The 18,945-nt window shown below is 42.6% G+C and overlaps 1 protein-coding gene across 2 annotated transcripts; it reads right to left on the reverse strand.

Annotated features, from left to right (window-relative positions):
* Nucleotides 1-209: 209 nt before the first annotated feature.
* On the reverse strand, nt 210-7,269 carry tfa (transferrin-a). Of its 2 annotated transcripts, none has more exons than XM_024391789.2 (17): nt 7,112-7,269; nt 6,849-7,000; nt 6,051-6,153; nt 5,594-5,785; nt 4,749-4,878; nt 4,515-4,570; nt 4,184-4,347; nt 3,304-3,454; nt 3,032-3,195; nt 2,605-2,701; nt 2,473-2,493; nt 2,164-2,325; nt 1,893-2,046; nt 1,665-1,732; nt 1,276-1,457; nt 779-971; nt 210-676 (listed from the first exon to the last, which is right to left on the reverse strand). In XM_024391789.2, exons 1-17 carry the CDS (start codon nt 7,149-7,151, stop codon nt 630-632), a joined length of 2,076 nt encoding a protein of 691 aa, XP_024247557.1. In that variant the 5' UTR covers nt 7,152-7,269; the 3' UTR covers nt 210-629. The 2 variants fall into 2 exon arrangements, with proteins under 2 accessions (XP_024247557.1, XP_024247556.1); XM_024391788.2 differs by having other exon boundaries at nt 6,849-7,018; nt 7,112-7,249.
* Nucleotides 7,270-18,945: the final 11,676 nt, after the last annotated feature.

An 18,945-nucleotide genomic window follows, 5' to 3' on the forward strand; every position in this document is an offset into this window, starting at 1 on the left:
ATACTTCAGTATTCTATAATAACATCTGACAAAAATATCTAAAGTCACTGAAGCAGCAAATTAATATTGGGTCATTCTCAACTTTTGCCCACAACTGTGTATATATATATTCGCATGAGTGTTCATGAGAAACCAAAGCTGGGTACCATGTCTGACAAACTAATAAAACTTATTTTATAGATACACATCAATACAATTATTACAAAAGATAGCTTGTGAAAAAGGGTACACTTTATTTCAAGAAAGTAAGCCAAAGCTGTTGGCCAATTCACTGAACAACCAAAACAAATGTGAATTGGACCTCAGTGTTTGGTTAGACTGCAATTTATGAGCAGGACAGCGAATAAAAAAGGTGATTTTAGAAACCTGTAATCTCCTAGAAATACTTGAAGAACTGGCTATGGTTTGGTTAACATTTCAACTACAAACAGTAGTAGTAGTAGTAGTAATTTAGCGTAATTCATTTAACACTCGTTTTATCAAAGGAACGTAAAGCACATTTTCATACAAGATTGTTTTGTACAAAAATTCTCAACTGAATTCACAGTTTCATCTACAGTCACTGCTTAGGTTTCTTGAACGTTGAGGGGTTGGGAGAGAGTGTGTGTTTGCCACAAAGGTAAGCTCCACTATTTCTTCTGCTGGCAGGAATGGAAAGTGCATGCCTTCTCCAAATCTGAGGGGGGAATGGGAGAACAGGTTTTAGCTTCAGGTGCAGATATGTCCTTTATACAGTGTGTGTGCACATGTGTGTAAGGTTGTCACGTATTGGGACTACCTGAGGTACTGTTGGAGCACTCCCTGAGCGATTGCATGGCGATCATGTACTCTTCCCCAAGGAAACCCTGGAATTTGGTGCCGCTTGGGATCTCCTGGAGACACTTTGTGGAATCCTTGAAGAGCAAGTTCTTTCCAAAATCTGTCTTGAACATATTAAATGAGGAGTCGCTGCCGCTTGAGCCGAACCTGGCCTAAACACAGGGAGAAAATATTTACTTGGTGGTTAAATCAATGATAAACCTTTAATTATATTTTAGACTATTTCTTACATTAAATGTGTATTTAATAGACCCCCCCAATGAACCAAAACCGATCTTAGATCATGGGTGGAAATGGGCCACAGGCTTATGTTCCAGTGGGTTAGTGCTGGGCTGAGACAAAACCTTAAACTTTGTATCCCTCTAGTACTAGAGTTGCTCATCCTTGGCCAGGACCAAACTGACTAAGGAGTTGTCTTAAGCAGAAACAGATCTGGCTATCAGTCTTAACACCCACCTGCTGCTCCAGAAGGATGGACACAACCTCTCCACGGGACTCTGGGCGTGTTATCACAGCATGGGCGGGCACCTTGGCCAGGTGGCACTCACGGAACTTTGTGACTGGCTGGGTAGTACCATCCTGGCAGAGTAGTTCAAAGTCAGAGGACATCAGGTTCTGTGCCCAAACTGGACCATTACCTACAGGGAAGGATGGATAGATAGGAGAGAGTTGAAGACTTTGTTTTCAGATACAGAGAGCCACAGATACAGAGAGCCATAGAAAGTGTATGAGAGAAATAACGATGAGTTGAGATTCATCTCTAGGAGTGAGAGGAGTGAAGCGGAGGAGAGAGAGATGAAAAAAGGGCAGCAGAACATCTGTATGTGGATAAGAAATACACTTACCATCAGTCATCTCTGGTACAATAGTGTGTTTAATGAAGGCAACATCTCCAGCATCTTCAACCAGACATCTGGAAGGATATATCAAGACAGACCATTAGATATATAAAAGAGTGAGAAATATACTATAGGCCAACAAATATATTTTGTTTTGTATTTTGCCATCACTATTAGAAAGATTGTGGTGAAGGACTCAACTATCAGCTCCACCATTGTGGTGGCGACCCGTACCTGAATGCTCCGGTATAGCCGTAGTACTGCTCTTCAGAGCTGGCTTTGCACTTGGCCCTATCTCCTCCCACGGACTGCCCACTGCCCCTACACTGGGCACAGAAGGGAGAGTCCACCTCAAATCCAGGAGCACAGCCCTTACTGAAGTATGTGGCTGAATTCAGGAAGGAGACACAGTATGAGATATACTACATTCATAGATATACCAGGACACAAGTATAGAATGACACATTATAAACACACACACACACACACACAGCTGCCCACTCACTGAAGTCGCAGTTCATAGTCTCCCTATGGATAAGACCCATGGGTATGTTCCAGCCTGCGGTCCTGCCCAAGCCGGTGTGGCATGACCTCCTGCCCTGCAGGGTTTTCCAGGTCAACCCAGATGCCTTCTTTGCCACCGCCACCGCAAAGTAGGATGACGCCTCTGAGAGGACACAGAGGGAAGAGGTAAAAGAGAAAGTCCAGCACTAGGCTTGATCGGGTTCCGGGAAGCCGGCCCAATAAATCTTACTGTAGCATTATAGTATGGTGTGTGTTTGGTGAGGGAGTAGGTGTAAGCATGTGTACTTACCACCAGGGGCGCTGCACCGAACTGTGAGGAGAGAGAGAAAATCAGCATGTTAACATTGTTGAGGCAGAGCAGGAGAGGATAGAAAGAGAGAGGGGAAAACACATCGATGATGTGTGTGTGTGTGCGTCATACCTTCATCATACTGCTCCACCATGACAGGGACCAGACCACATTTTCCAGCAGTGAACACCTCCCCACCATCCACCGCTATGGCATCTGCCTCTTTACGCTGTGAAAAGAGGAAACAAAATAGAAATAGCGGAAAGAATGAAAGAAAATTAGATTAAGGGGATTACTTGCGAAAGGACAAACTATAAAGTGCACATAGCACCTTGTTAATAATGTTTTTTATCCACCCCCACCCTCTAGTAATATGATATATAATTAGCAGACGCTCTTCTCCAAAGCGACTTAGTCATGCGGGTATAAATTGTTTACCTATGGGTGGTCCCTTGAAATGAACCCACTATCATGTCATGCTCTACCAACAGAGCTAGTGAGGACACAGAGGACATCTCTTCTCCCATAGCCTTACCATGATCTTCTCCCATAGCCTTACCATGATCTTCTTGATGCATTCATCCACTGTGGGTGCGTCCTGGCATTCGATCCTGGAGTCACCATCTGTGAAGCTGTTGATTGTCCAGGCGTCACACTTGACCTTCTCGTTATGGCCCACGGCACACCATTTGATGGCCCTGGAGGTGGCACCTGTGGCCTGCGCTGAAAAGCAAATGTTGGGGAGATAGCAATGACCTAACAGTCTGAGACGTGTGTGTGTGTGTGTGTGCTTGTAAAAGTATGTGTGTGTGCATGCATGTGTGGCCTCACCTTTTGTCAGGGAGCGTATAGTGCTCATGTACTCAGCTCCCAGGTAGAGGAAGGAGTCGGTGGTCATTGGCAGCTGTACTAGATTCTGAGTGGAGTCCTTGAACATCAGGTTCTTGGCAGCATAACCATCGGAGGAGAACAGGTTGAAGTCCTGTTGGGGCACAAATGAGTGAACACACATTCTTGTGTGATGTTGTTCATCCTGGTCAGTGTCAGTTGTGATGTTTAGGGCCAAGAGTTTATCCTGAACATGTGACCTGAGGTGGAAACACTCTGGGCCCCAAGGTCACATGGTCAGAAAAGTCTCCAGGGCCCTTATTCAGAAAAATCTCAGCGTAGGAATGCTCATTTGGTACGTGGGGCCTCATTTATCAAGCGCGTGTTAATGTCTCACTAAATTCTGGTGTACGTGGAGCTTCTAGGATGTGTGTGTGCAACAAAGTATTTGGATTTATCAAACATATGGCATGTTTTCCTTAATAAAGCAGAGCCGTACTATATTTGTGTGTTCGTGAACAAGTGTTACAACCCCGCCTGGAAATGCCCTCTTCGCCTGTGATGGTAACAGAAACACCCTCATTTGCTGTATGATTTGGAGATGTTGGAACTGGGCCATGGCCGTTTATAAAAGCACAATGGCAAATTTGATCACATTTCTGTACAGTTGTGGGGAGAATGTTTAAAACTTCTGTGAAAAATTCATGCCACCTATAGCGAGTGTCAAACAATGGCCGAGCATTCTGTGAGACTGATTGTTCAATAAACAATGTAAAAGTAAATGCTGAAAAAGCTTGCTAAATGATACCCATGGTCATATTCATAATGCTCTAAGGCTCAACTGATCCTAGATCAGTACTCAGGTGACAGCGATGACCAGTACCTTGAGGGCCATCAGCTTGCTGTAGATGTGATTGGCCAGCTTGGTGTCCTTGCGGCTGACCACAGCGTGGGCGGGTACTCTGGCCAGGTGGCAGGTCTTGTAGCTGTCGATGGGCGCTCTGGTGTTATCCTTGCACAGCAACTCATAGCTTGCCTTCTCTGCGGCTGCAAGCAGGTAATAGGAGGTTGTATAGTAGGTGACGTGTGAGTGGTTTGAACATTTACACTGTAAGCATTAACATAGTTTTGCCACAATTGTAATTCTAGATCCAGAGTTTGCATTTTACAGTTGAAATTCAATATCGGTATGCTAGCTAATGCTTTAAACTCACCAGGTACAGTTAGGTGCTTGATGAAGGCAACCTCTCCTGCTCCATCCTTCAGGCACCTCGTGAGGCAAAAATTCACACAGTTAGTGACCAATCCAGAGCAGGTAGAGAGTACTGATAGAAGGAGAAAGGATACACATATCTGCAGATTCCAAATAGGGTAGATTGAGAGGTATGGGTGTACAGAGCATGGAGTTATTCAGAGATGGTAAGGGGTAGGAAAAGACTGGTACTCACTGGAAGGCCCCGGAATAGTCATAGTAGGGCTCGTTGTGAGACCTGGAGCAGTCTCCCATACACAACTGGCACAGTTCAGAACCCGTATTGGCTCCTGGAACACAGCTGGCATTGAAGAAGTCGCTCACCGCTGCAAAACAAAGACACACACGCAGACTATGAAAACCCTGATTGGATTAAACATACCAGCACACAGTCCCTGTACGCTATATTCAGAACGTACAGCATATACAACACATATTTAACCAACTGACAGAGAGGAATAAACACAACAATCCAAACATTCCCCACTGGGTAACAATTGACTACGGCAACTGTTTGGGCTTGATGGCTTGCCACTTAAGCTAAGCAGGGTCGGTCCTGATCAGTCCCTGGATGGGAGACCAGATGCTGCTGGAAGTGGTGTTGGAGGGCCAGTAGGAAGCACCCTTTCCTCTGGTCTAAAGAAATATCAAAATTATTGGAGACATTGCCCTGTGTATGGTGCTGTCTTTCGGGTGGGACTTTAAACGGGTGTCCTGACTCTGTGGTCACTATACAGTCCATCGCACTTATCATAAGAGTAGATGTGTTAACCCCGGTGTCCTGGCTAAATTCCCAATCTGTCCTTCATACCATCATAGTCACCTAATCATCCCCAGCTTACAATTGGCTCATTAATCTCCCCTGTAACTATTCCCCAGGTCGTTGCTCTAAATGAGAATGTGTTCTCAGTCAACTTACCTGGTAAAATAAGGGTTAAATAAAATATAACTATCAAGTTTGAGATGTTGATTATTACGCATAATAGTCCCTGCTAGATTAATGAAATTAATAAACTACCCAAAAGCACTGCAGCCACTCACCCGACTCCACAGGTCTGTCCTCGATGCCGGCCCATTGGATCTGGTCCAAAGTCACCAGGGTACCGATGGGAATGTTCCAGCCAGCAGATTTGCCCAACCCGGTGTGGCAGGACTTCTTGCCATGGAGGTTGAGGAACCCAAATTTAGTGCCCTTTTTGGCCACGGCCACAGCATAATAGCAGGTGTCAGAGTCTGATGGACAGGAGAGGAGCCATCAATACAGCGTTCAGAAACCAGATTCAGACAGAAACCATTTGATCCGATTCAAAGTGCAGACTTTCTGTTGGCCTATCTTTGCAACTGAAGTGCTAAGGGCCATTGTATACCCAGTCTCTTCCATTCACTAATAGACATAGATTCAACATTTCTCTAAGCCTTATAAAGAACAATATGTATAACATACTCAATTTAACAGAAAAAGTCGAGGAAATCTTGAACTTGGTCTTGAGATGCTTACCCTCACCATAGTCCTCTGCAATGATGGGCTGCAGGTTGTAGTTGTGGAGGCCAGCTGTGTAAATATCTCCTCCATCCAGAGTGATAGCATCAGCCTCTTCCCTCTGGCAGGGAGAAAGAGAGACATCCGTGAAGGAGAAAGAGAGACATCCGTGAAGGAGAAAGGTGCAGGTCTAATGCAAGTGGATCAACTGGTGCTGGCTGGAAATTACAGATGGGCTGCTATCTATTCTACATGAGACTAGTAATTTGAACCTTTTGTCAAACTTCAAGAAACTATCCCTCAAAAAGAATTGTAAACTACAACATGCACAAATAAAAGCTCTCTTTACCTTACTGTGACACATCGAACACACCGACAGGGTCTTGCATTTTGGTACACCAGAACTACATTCACTTCCAATGAAACGCTGCGTTTGCCTTGCAGCATTGCGTTGCAGAGGCAGTTGCAGTGCATTCGGCGTGGTGCATATGTTGGATTTATTGAAAGTACGCGTAGAACTGTATGCGTAGACGGCTTGACAGAAATGGTCGCAGAAGGTGAATGTGGAACTTTTTTTGCCTACATATCCAGATGATGCTGCGTACTATTTTGCTCAAGAACGCTGTCGGCGTGTTCAAAGCGTGAGTTATGTGCCATGTGCGTAACGATGCAACGCCATTGAGTTTTGTATTCACTGACCTTGCTGGCGCAAAAGTAAAACGCACAAGAACACGAAACAAGTCAGAAATGACAAAAGTCACACATTAAAATACTGTTTAATAGTAGAGATTCTGATATAAGTAGTTAGTCTCTCACCTTGATGGCTTTGATGCATTCAAAAGAGTCGTCCCTCTTCACGCATGAAAACTCCGCCACATTGGCTGCGAGGTCGTGGCATTTCTGTAGCTCTTTGTCCGACTTTACGCACCATCTAACCATTCCCTCAACTGGGGCAGCATACACCGTAGCTGAGGACAGAATAAATGCTATGATAAAATTGAGAAATATATATTAAAGCAATCAATGTCTATTGATATTTTTCCATGCGTAATTGTCTTTGCATGTATAAACCCACTTACCGAGGCACCCCAGCAGCGCTGAGACGAGAAGCAGTTTCATGTTCTCGAAGTCTCCAAGTCAACAATTCCCGGAGTGAAAAGCAGGCCGTTTTAGAATGCAACTCTGGCTTTTATAGAAAACCAATAGGCTGGGATCCACGGTGGGCTGACTTATCTGAAAAGAGGCCATCGTTTGTTTAGTGTTTCCCAATATGTTACATGGCGCGTTTAATTGTTCACAGGCGGGGTGGGCGCGCGTTGCTCACTCCCTGTTTGTGTGTGTGTGGTTTTGTGTGTACTCAGACTTCAGACATTTCCACATAATGGAAATTCACAAAATAAATAGTCCTACATTAAGCAATATCTCATGTTTTTCAACTGTTATTTCAAAGCAGTCTTCCAATCTATAAGTGTTTGCAGCATAGTCATCATCACTAATTAAAATGTTGAGCAATGTGTGGTTCAAGCAAAAAAAGGCACAGGTGTATCTTTTCTTGAGAATTAGGGCAAAATTAGATTAAATTGAGTGTATATCCTCCCAGCTCCACAACGCAGGTAGCCTAGTGGTTAGATCGTTGGACTAGTAAACCAAAAGGTTGCAAGATTGAATCCCTGAGCTGACAAGATAAAAATATGTATTTCTGTCCCTGAACAAGGCAGTTTATTAACCCACTGTTCCTAAGCCGTCATTGAAAATAAGAATTTGTCTTTAACTGACTTACCTAGTTACATAAAGATAAAATAAATACATTCGGAAGAAAAAAAATGTGGAGAAAACAACCAAGGGTTTGTTGTGTTCCCAAAAGCTTCTTGGCACTAAATCCTCACTTCTGAGGATGAGCCTTTTCTTATCCAGCTTTTTCAGACTGGTGAGGTACAGCAGATGAAGTAGAGGGGGCAAGCATGTGGACACACAGATCCACGAGCAACTGCTGCACCTCATGATGAGTTCATATTTTTTGTGGCTCCCACCCACATCAAAGTTGCCCATCCATGTTCTAAACTCAGCAAACAAATAAACATCCCTTTTTCAGGACCCTGTCTTTCAAAGATAATTCGTAAAAATCCAAATAACTTCACAGATCTTCATTGTAAAGGCTTTAAACACTGTTTCCCATGCTTGTTCAATGAACCATAAACAATTAATGAACATGCATCTGTGGAATGGTCGTTAAGACACTAACAGCTTACAGATGGTAGGCAATTAAGGTCACAGTTATGAAAACTTAGGACACTAAAAAGGCATTTCTACTGACTCTGAAAAACACCAAAAGAAAGATGCCCAGGGTCCCTGCTCATCTGCGTGAACATGCCTTAGGCATGCTGCAAGGAGGCATGAGGACTGCAGATGTGGCCAGGGCAATACATTGCAATGTCTGTACTATGAGACTCCTAAGACAGCACTACAGGGAGACAGGACGGACAGCTGATCGTCCTCGTAGTGGCAGACCATGTGTAACAAGACCTGCACAGGATCGGTACAACCGAACATCAGACAGGACTGGCAAAAAGTGCTCTTCACTGACAAATCGCGGTTTTGTCTCACCAGGGGTGATGGTCGGATTTACGTTTAACGTCTAAGGAATGAGCGTTACACCGAGGCCTGTACTCTGGAGCGGGATCGATTTGGATGTGGAGGGTCCGTCATGGTCTGGGGCGGTGTGTCACAGCATCATCTGACTGAGCTTATTGTCATTGCAGGTGTAACAGTATAACTTTAGACCGTCCCCTCGCCCATACCCGGGCGCGAACCAGGGACCCTCTGCACACATCAACAACAGTCACCCACGAAGCAACGTTACCCATCGCCCCACAAAAGCCGCGGCCCTTGCAGAGCAAGGGGAACCACTACTTCAAGGTCTCAGAGCAAGTGACATCACTGATTGAAACGCTATTTAGCGCGCACCACCGCTAACTAGCAAGCAGTTTCACATCCGTTACACAGGCAATCTCAATGCAGTGCATTACAGGGAAGACATCCTCTCTCATGTGGTACCCTTCCTGTAGGCTCATCCTGACATAAACCTCCAGCATGACAATGCCACCATCCATACTGCTCGTTCTGTGCTTGATTTTCTGCAAGACAGGAATGTCAGTGTTCTGTCATGGCCAGCGAAGAGTTCGGATCTCAATCCCATTGAGCACGTCTGGGACCTGTTGGATCGGAGGGTGAGGGCTAGGGCCATTCCCACCAGAAATGTCTGGGAACTTGCAGGTGCCTTGGTGGAAGAGTGGGGTAACATCTCACAGCAAGAACTGGCAAATCTGGTGCAGTCCATGAGGAAGAGATGCACTGCAGTACTTAATGCAGCTGGTGGCCACACCAGATACTGACTGTTACTTTTGATTTTGACCCTCCCTTTGTTCAGGGACACATTATTCAATTTCTGTTAGTCACATGTCTGTGGAACTTGTTCAGTTTATGTCTGTTGTTGAATCTTGCTATCTTCATACAAATATTTACACATGTTAAGTTTGCTGAAAATAAACAGAGTTGACAGTGAGAGGACGTTTCTTTTTTTGCTGAGTTTACATGTAGGCTACCTGCCTGATGGACTCCATATACAGTGCCTTGCGAAAGTATTCGGCCCCCTTGAACTTTGCGACCTTTTGCCACATTTCAGGCTTCAAACATAAAGATATAAAACTGTGTTTTTTTGTGAAGAATCAACAAGTGGGACACAATCATGAAGTGGAACGACATTTATTGGATATTTCAAACTTTTTTAACAAATCAAAAACTGAAAAATTGGGCGTGCAAAATTATTCAGCCCCTTTACTTTCAGTGCAGCAAACTCTCTCCAGAAGTTCAGTGAGGATCTCTGAATGATCCAATGTTGACCTAAATGACTAATGATGATAAATACAATCCACCTGTGTGTAATCAAGTCTCCGTATAAATGCACCTGCACTGTGATAGTCTCAGAGGTCCGTTAAAAGCGCAGAGAGCATCATGAAGAACAAGGAACACACCAGGCAGGTCCGAGATACTGTTGTGAAGAAGTTTAAAGCCGGATTTGGATACAAAAAGATTTCCCAAGCTTTAAACATCCCAAGGAGCACTGTGCAAGCGATAATATTGAAATGGAAGGAGTATCAGACCACTGCAAATCTACCAAGACCTGGCCGTCCCTCTAAACTTTCAGCTCATACAAGGAGAAGACTGATCAGAGATGCAGCCAAGAGGCCCATGATCACTCTGGATGAACTGCAGAGATCTACAGCTGAGGTGGGAGACTCTGTCCATAGGACAACAATCAGTCGTATATTGCACAAATCTGGCCTTTATGGAAGAGTGGCAAGAAGAAAGCCATTTCTTAAAGATATCCATAAAAAGTGTCGTTTAAAGTTTGCCACAAGCCACCTGGGAGACACACCAAACATGTGGAAGAAGGTGCTCTGGTCAGATGAAACCAAAATTGAACTTTTTGGCAACAATGCAAAATGTTATGTTTGGCGTAAAAGCAACACAGCTCATCACCCTGAACACACCATCCCCACTGTCAAACATGGTGGTGGCAGCATCATGGTTTGGGCCTGCTTTTCTTCAGCAGGGACAGGGAAGATGGTTAAAATTGATGGGAAGATTAATGGAGCCAAATACAGGACCATTCTGGAAGAAAACCTGATGGAGTCTGCAAAAGACCTGAGACTGGGACGGAGATTTGTCTTCCAACAAGACAATGATCCAAAACATAAAGCAAAATCTACAATGGAATGGTTCAAAAATAAACATATCCAGGTGTTAGAATGGCCAAGTCAAAGTCCAGACCTGAATCCAATCGAGAATCTGTGGAAAGAACTGAAAACTGCTGTTCACAAATGCTCTCCATCCAACCTCACTGAGCTCGAGCTGTTTTGCAAGGAGGAATGGGAAAACATTTCAGTCTCTCGATGTGCAAAACTGATAGAGAGATACCCCAAGCGACTTACAGCTGTAATCGCAGCAAAAGGTGGCGCTACAAAGTATTAACTTAAGGGGGCTGAATAATTTTGCACGCCCAATTTTTCAGTTTTTGATTTGTTAAAAAAGTATGAAATATCCAACAAATGTCGTTCCACTTCATGATTGTGTCCCACTTGTTGTTGATTCTTCACAAAAAAATACAGTTTTATATCTTTATGTTTGAAGCCTGAAATGTGGCAAAAGGTCGCAAAGTTCAAGGGGGCCAAATACTTTCGCAAGGCACTGTACATTACAACAGGTGCTATAGGTGAAAAATTGGTGTCTCAAGCAGCAGTTTAGCTTCCCCCATAGATAGCACCTGCTCACAATATAGCACTGATCGAATAACATGAACAGTAATCTTCTGTTACCTCAATTCATGCTCATGGCATCTCTTTTTTTATGTCGTTGTCATGAATAGTAGTTGTCAAGCAAGCACAGCAGATAGTGCCACAATGCACAAATGCATGGTTGCACCTTTGTTGTAGGCAGTTGATTGCTCAGTTTCATGTCTCCACTCTGTATTCTACCATATCTATGTCGCTACTGTTAATCTTGAATTGAGCGTTAATTCTCTACAGCCCATCTCGACTCAAAGGAAAGTCATATTTTTCATCAATAGCATTAGACTTGACTTGAACTCTTGGTAGTACTATAAATATGGTTCTCAAATGTAAAATACGCTTTGAAGAAAAGCTATCATACCGATAAAATGATATTAACATCATTGATGAATCAATTGATGAATCAATTATATGAAATATGACTGACAGAAACGCTGAGCGAGTATAGAGAATTTTTTCTTTTTGTCAGTTTAACTGCCAAGCAAACATATTTGACTGGTGTTTGTACAGTCAACATTACCCAACACAGGAGTTAAAGTACAGGCCGCTCTCCGAATGAGACCTAGCAAAGAACACAAGAGATTAGCCTGCCTTTGTTAATGTTACTTGTCCTTTTCAGCCAACACGTACCTGTTAAAATCAAATATTATTTTAATCCTTTCACAATAAACCACTGTTATTGTAGCCTCCGATGACTGGAAGTAATATTATTTCCCTGATCTTACAATAAGAATGTATGGGAGTGTATTGGAAGGGGTTGTAATGGCTACATTTTGGAATCTCCAAGTCATGTGATTTTAAGGTAGTCTGCAACCCAAAGAGAAATAACAGCATTCTCCACGCACTGTCATTTATTACTTGATAAGAGCTATTCATAATATATAGGGAAATTAGTAACCCATTTGGATAAGAGAATTCTAAAAAATAAATGACACTTGTTTTAGATACATTTGACCTTCTAATAGCTGGAGACAAATGTGAAACCAGTCAAACTGAAGCATATCAACATTTCAACTTTCCCACTGAAAAGTATATGAAATGCTGTGCCATTATGCAGAATTTGAATTGTACAGCCTTTTAACTTGCAGGGATGAGCACTCTCGAATGTCTTAATTATAGGCTACCCTGACTTTCTGATAGTCGATACTGATAGTGGGGGTAGCCTATCATTATTTCCTAATAACCACACATATTCAACTGCCAATGTACAGTTAGTTCCCTTCAGTTGGTATAGACTACATTATCATTCCATTTAATTACATTGTTTTGTTTACCTTTTAGTTCTCCCTGTAAACGCCGTCACGGCAGTGTGGTTGTTGCTGAGGATCATTAGTAACAGATGATAATATAAAAAAAGACATATAGGCTAATTAAATCGTTATGAAGGGGAGGGCTTACCAAGCCGTACCCCACACATGGCACATTATAGGCACTATAATAGGCACTACACTATTTTCCCTATTATAATTCTATATATGCACACCAATCTTCCAACATTACCGTGGGTTAAAGAACTGAATGTGGTAATTTTCAGAAGGAATCAAACAACTAGATTTTAGATTCATCAATATATTTACTGCAGAATGCTCTTCAAACTAGTTTTTTTAATGATTCATACCATCCTAACCCAAAAAGGTGCCTAAATAATCTATAAAATTTGAGTATTTTTTAATCTACCAGTTGGTGTTGAAACGGAAACGAATATACATATCATTTAAAAAAATTATTTCATTGATCCCTATTCTTGGAACTCGTTCTCTCTATGTATTCTAGTCTGTCAACAACATTTTTATTAAAGGTACACCATATTTAAAGTGTTGGTTTAAGATAAATGTACTGAAAACCCTATTGAATGAAAACTCTATGAGATAATCTGTTGGCCAGCAAGTGGGAGGGTTTTCAGTGTGCAAGGGAACCACGCCTGCAAATCACGTTACGAGCCTTCATAAGGTAAGTCGGAATAACAACAATTGAGAAGTGAGTAGGAAAGGCATGCGTAGGAAACGCATGAATTCGTAAGTCTAAATCAGGCCCAAAGAGTCTCATAGTAGGAGTACTGATATAGTATCAGTTTGACCTTTTAGATCAGAATGAATAGGATTATATGGGCTTGGGGGACCTGGTCCTAGAACAGCACCCTATGGGCCCTGAAATGAGATGGGGTGTCCAGCTTTCCATTCTAGCCTCAGAACAATGGAGGCGAGTTTCATTCAAACAACTGGTACATTTTAATAATCCAATCCAAGTGGCCAGTGGCAATGGATATTTATTTACTCATGCCCTACTTGCTGATTCATGCAGAGAACTGGACAGTGAAGGGCCTATCACAAAATTAGATAGGTCCAGGAATCTTTAGAGTAAGGTAGTTTAAAGGTTAGAGGCAGACCACCAATCAGACATTTGCCAGATGCCAAGGGCTTTTTAAGGTCAAACTTTTGTGCAAAATTGCACCCTGTGCGCTGCACTGTGACTGTACTCCAGCCTCTCCATGGGTTTGTTTCTCAGGGGTTTGGGATAACAAAAGGGTCTGCAGTGCACTCTGTGCGTTTGACAAAGAAACACTCTAAAACTAAGAAACATTCTGACAAGGACATGACCATTGATTTGAATCAGGTGGCTGGTCATATGCATAACCACAGCTGGACACACACACCCACAAACGCACAATCTCTGACACACACACACACAGTATCATGTAAACTTTGACCCCATGATCTGAGTCAGTAGTGTCAGAGTGCAGTAACAGCGATAAAGACTGTTACGTTAGTTGCTGGGCCAAGTTGCACAAGTTCACACCGTTATTGGTGCAATGCTCTGGGTCAACATAGAGAGCAGCCTTTCCATTTATATAACCAGAAATTCAGTGGAGCCATTAACCAGATCTTCATTCTTGGTCCGTGTATCTTTCATTCATTGGTTATTCCATTCAAATCAGGAAGTGTAAAAACTGTAAATAGGAAGTGTAAAAACTGTAAATAAATTAAGTTTCTGAATTTTAAGAACGAAAATCGAAAATCAGATAGCAACTCCTTTTCTCGTTTATGGGTCTGTGAACTTTTTGGCCTATTAGATAACAAGATTAAAAAACAAGTAAAGGGTCATTCCTCTTTTTATTTGATTTGAATCTGAAATTAAACAACACATGAACGGTTATGTTATTTTCATTGTCTAAAAGGAAATATTAAAAAATGAGAAACTGAATAATTATTTTATTATTCAAATGTTGTGTTTTTAGTTATCTGTTCTGGTTTGACCCGTGCACCGTACGTTTTGGCTAATTAACAGTCATGGCTTCTTGACAACACAAAACATTATAAATGGGTCTTTCTACATGCTTTTGATCTTATATATTATGCAATCCATTAAACAGATTAAAGTTATTTATAGATTTGTTTGTTTGTCATTCCAATGATTTGATGTTTGACATTCACTGCAGTGCGTTGTGTGCGCAATCCAAATTGGCCTAGGTCAGTGAGGACACCGCTTCCACTTTTACAAACTTAAGCACTTTAACCTGTAGTTTCTATACTTGTGGAGAGGCTCAATAACATGCAACTGATCACCACAAGCTTCAGTGCTTACGAGCTTAGATAACATAATCACTTGATTATATAGGAAAGCATGAATGTCATTCGATATTGCATTATAGAGGCATTTAATCATGGGCAGGCAGCCGCTGTCTGGTAAACTTCGTGGTTATTATCAATGATCTACACAGTGGTTATGATCAATGATCTACACAGTGGTTATGACCAATGATCTATGGTTATGACCCATGATCTACACAGTGGTTATGATCAATGATCTACACAGTGGTTATGATCCATGATCTACACAGTGGTTATGATCAATGATCTACACAGTGGTTATGACCCATGATCTACACAGTGGTTATGACCAATGATCTACACAGTGGTTATGACCCATGATCTACACAGTGGTTATGATCCATGATCTACACAGTGGTTATGATCCATGATCTACACAGTGGTTATGACCCATGATCTACACAGCGGTTATGACCAATGATCTACACAGTGGTTATGATCCATGATCTACACAGTGGTTATGACCCATGATCTACACAGTGGTTATGACCCATGATCTACACAGCGGTTATGATCCATGATCAACACAGCGGTTATGACCAATGATCTAGACAGCGGTTATGATCAATGATCTACACAGCGGTTATGATCCATGATCTACACAGCGGTTATGATCAATGATCTACACAGCGGTTATGATCCATGATCTACACAGCGGTTATGATCAATGATCTACACAGCGGTTATGACCCATGATCTACACAGCGGTTATGACCAATGATCTACACAGCGGTTATGACCAATGATCTACACAGCGGTTATGACCAATGATCTACACAGCGGTTATGACCCATGATCTACACAGCGGTTATGACCCATGATCTACACAGCGGTTATGACCCATGATCTACACAGCGGTTATGACCCATGATCTACACAGCGGTTATGACCCATGATCTACACAGCGGTTATGACCAATGATCTACACAGCGGTTATGACCAATGATCTACACAGCGGTTATGACCCATGATCTACACAGCGGTTATGACCCATGATCTACACAGCGGTTATGACCCATGATCTACACAGCGGTTATGACCAATGATCTACACAGCGGTTATGACCAATGATCTACACAGCGGTTATGATCCATGATCTACACAGCGGTTATGATCCATGATCTACACAGCGGTTATGACCAATGATCTACACAGCGGTTATGACCAATGATCTACACAGCGGTTATGACCAATGATCTACACAGCGGTTATGACCAATGATCTACACAGCGGTTATGATCAATGATCTACACAGCGGTTATGACCAATGATCTACACAGCGGTTATGACCAATGATCTACACAGCGGTTATGATGATCCATGATCTACACAGCGGTTATGACCAATGATCTACACAGCGGTTATGATCAATGATCTACACAGCGGTTATGATCAATGATCTACACAGCGGTTATGATCCATGATCTACACAGCGGTTATGATCAATGATCTACACAGCTGTTATGATCAATGATCTACACAGCGGTTATGATCAATGATCTACACAGCGGTTATGACCAATGATCTACACAGCGGTTATGACCAATGATCTACACAGCGGTTATGACCAATGATCTACACAGCGGTTATGACCAATGATCTACACAGCGGTTATGACCCATGATCTACACAGCGGTTATGACCCATGATCTACACAGCGGTTATGACCCATGATCTACACAGCGGTTATGACCCATGATCTACACAGCGGTTATGACCAATGATCTACACAGCGGTTATGACCAATGATCTACACAGCGGTTATGATCCATGATCTACACAGCGGTTATGATCCATGATCTACACAGCGGTTATGATCCATGATCTACACAGCGGTTATGACCAATGATCTACACAGCGGTTATGATCAATGATCTACACAGCGGTTATGATCAATGATCTACACAGCGGTTATGATCAATGATCTACACAGCGGTTATGATCAATGATCTACACAGCGGTTATGATCAATGATCTACACAGCGGTTATGATCAATGATCTACACAGTGGTTATGATCAATGATCTACACAGCGGTTATGATCAATGATCTACACAGTGGTTATGACCCATGGAGAAGAGTTTCTTCGTGTTGCATATTTCAGGATCTGGACATTTCTGATGAGCCTATATGAACTACATCAATAATTAGGTATGATGTAAAAACTGAGCTTTGTACACAGACCTATGAACATATTGAAACTCTCAGATGTGAAACCAAGCTTTTAAGACCTGACCTGTCTGGCGTCTCCTGGACTGAGTCACCTTCAGTGACAGTCCCAGGGAAAAGAGCCTCACAGTTCAACAACCAAGTTGGAAATGCTATTAGGCTATGGTTTACAATGTTTACTTATCAAGATATGTGGGATACTATGCCATTACTATGCCATATAGATTACTTTGACTAGACAATTCGCCTATGATACGAAAAACGACTGATGATTGAATAGGCCAAAAGAATAGCCTATCTGTAATGGGTGCGTGCTGGTGGCAGGGAAGTCAGGCGCAGGAGTTTGACACTTTGTCGTTGGTATAACACACCTCCCAATCACTCTTCAGAGGCATCAACATGCAGGATAAAAGGGTTGTTGAAATCTGGGTCAGCAAGCACAGGTGGATTAGTCAACACACTCACCAAGTGTTCTAATACTCTCTGGTGAGCATCCTCCCATATAACTTTCTAGTGGGGCAGAGCCTGTCCCGACTGCATAGCTCCCTTTGTCCTTCGCTTCCCAGATGCTGGGGTCTCTGACTTCACTGTTAGTAGGTCATAGAGACATTTTGCATGCTGTGACAAGTTCTGTACATAACCCCTATCGTACCCTAGAAACGCCAGTAGTTTCCTCAGCACTCTCACGTTTGTCAGTGTTTACCAGTTCTTGCACTGCTACAATTTATTTAACATCCATTCTGTAACCCTCAGATGAAATTATTTTTCCTAAATAACAGACCTCATTCTTGAATAGGTCACACTTATCAGCCCCGAGTTTAATAACCCATTTATTTTGCTGTCTGAGTACCTGACGGACATCGTTCACGTGTTGTTCAAATGACTAAAAATAAGCACATCATCCAAATATGGTATACAGATTCTATCTCTTATACCCTCTAAACTTTCCTCCATGCTTCATTGGAAGGCAGAGGGACTGTTTGATAAGCCCAAGGTAATTCTATTCCATTCATATAAGGCCCAAGGGGTGCTGAAGGCAGTGTGTTGTCTGGACTCCTCTCCCACAAAGCCTTGGTGGCATGCCTTTCCTTGATCTAAAATTGTAAACCGTGAGTTTCCTCTCAAGCCATCAAGTATTTCCTGGATACGGGGTATGAGATGCCTGTCCAGAACAGTCTTCTTGTTCAATCCCTTGTAATCAACACAAAGTCAAAATCCCATCCTTTTCGGACCAGAGGTGATGCGTATGATGAAGTTGACTTCCTGACTAAGTTTCTGTTCAGGAGCCCCTGAAGGTGGCTTTTCACCTGTGCATACAAGGGGCGTGGCACACCATTGTATTTCTTTGCCACTGGTATGTTATCAGTCAATGTTTTCAATACACCCTACAGTATGTCCATGTCATCTTTGGTGAAAATGTCTGACTCCCCTCTGAGCATCTGTTTGACTAATTCTTGTTGTTCTTGGATAACGTGCTGAACATCTACAGGTGGGTCCCACCCCTCTATGTGACTGGTGTCAGGGCCAGGCTCCGCTGGGGATCTTTCCTGAACCTGTGCTGCAGTAACCTTTTCTCCACTGGGCACAGGAACCGGGTGACACGCTACTACTCTCTGTAATATCCCTATCACGGTTTGTCTTGGTGAGGTAATGTCGTGTTTGGTAGTATTCACTACTGCACTGTCAACTTTTCGAGATAACATCAAAAAGCTCATCTCGACCTGACTTTGTAGGTCCAGGCCACAGATCACTCTCACGGGTTCCTCAAATGGTAGGGAATTACATGAC

Source organism: Oncorhynchus tshawytscha, linkage group LG28 (genome assembly GCF_018296145.1).
Source record: "Oncorhynchus tshawytscha isolate Ot180627B linkage group LG28, Otsh_v2.0, whole genome shotgun sequence".
Classification (NCBI taxonomy): Eukaryota; Metazoa; Chordata; class Actinopteri; order Salmoniformes; family Salmonidae; genus Oncorhynchus; species Oncorhynchus tshawytscha.

Coding starts and splice junctions, on each gene's coding strand:
- tfa (XM_024391788.2), bottom strand. CDS start 7,151: ATGAAACTGCTTCTCGTCTCAGCGCTGCTGGGGTGCCTCG. Junction 4,348..4,514: donor CAAGCACCTAACTGTACCTG/GTGAGTTTAAAG, acceptor ACCTGCTTGCAG/CCGCAGAGAAGGCAAGCTAT. Junction 1,733..1,892: donor GGCTATACCGGAGCATTCAG/GTACGGGTCGCC, acceptor ATATCCTTCCAG/ATGTCTGGTTGAAGATGCTG.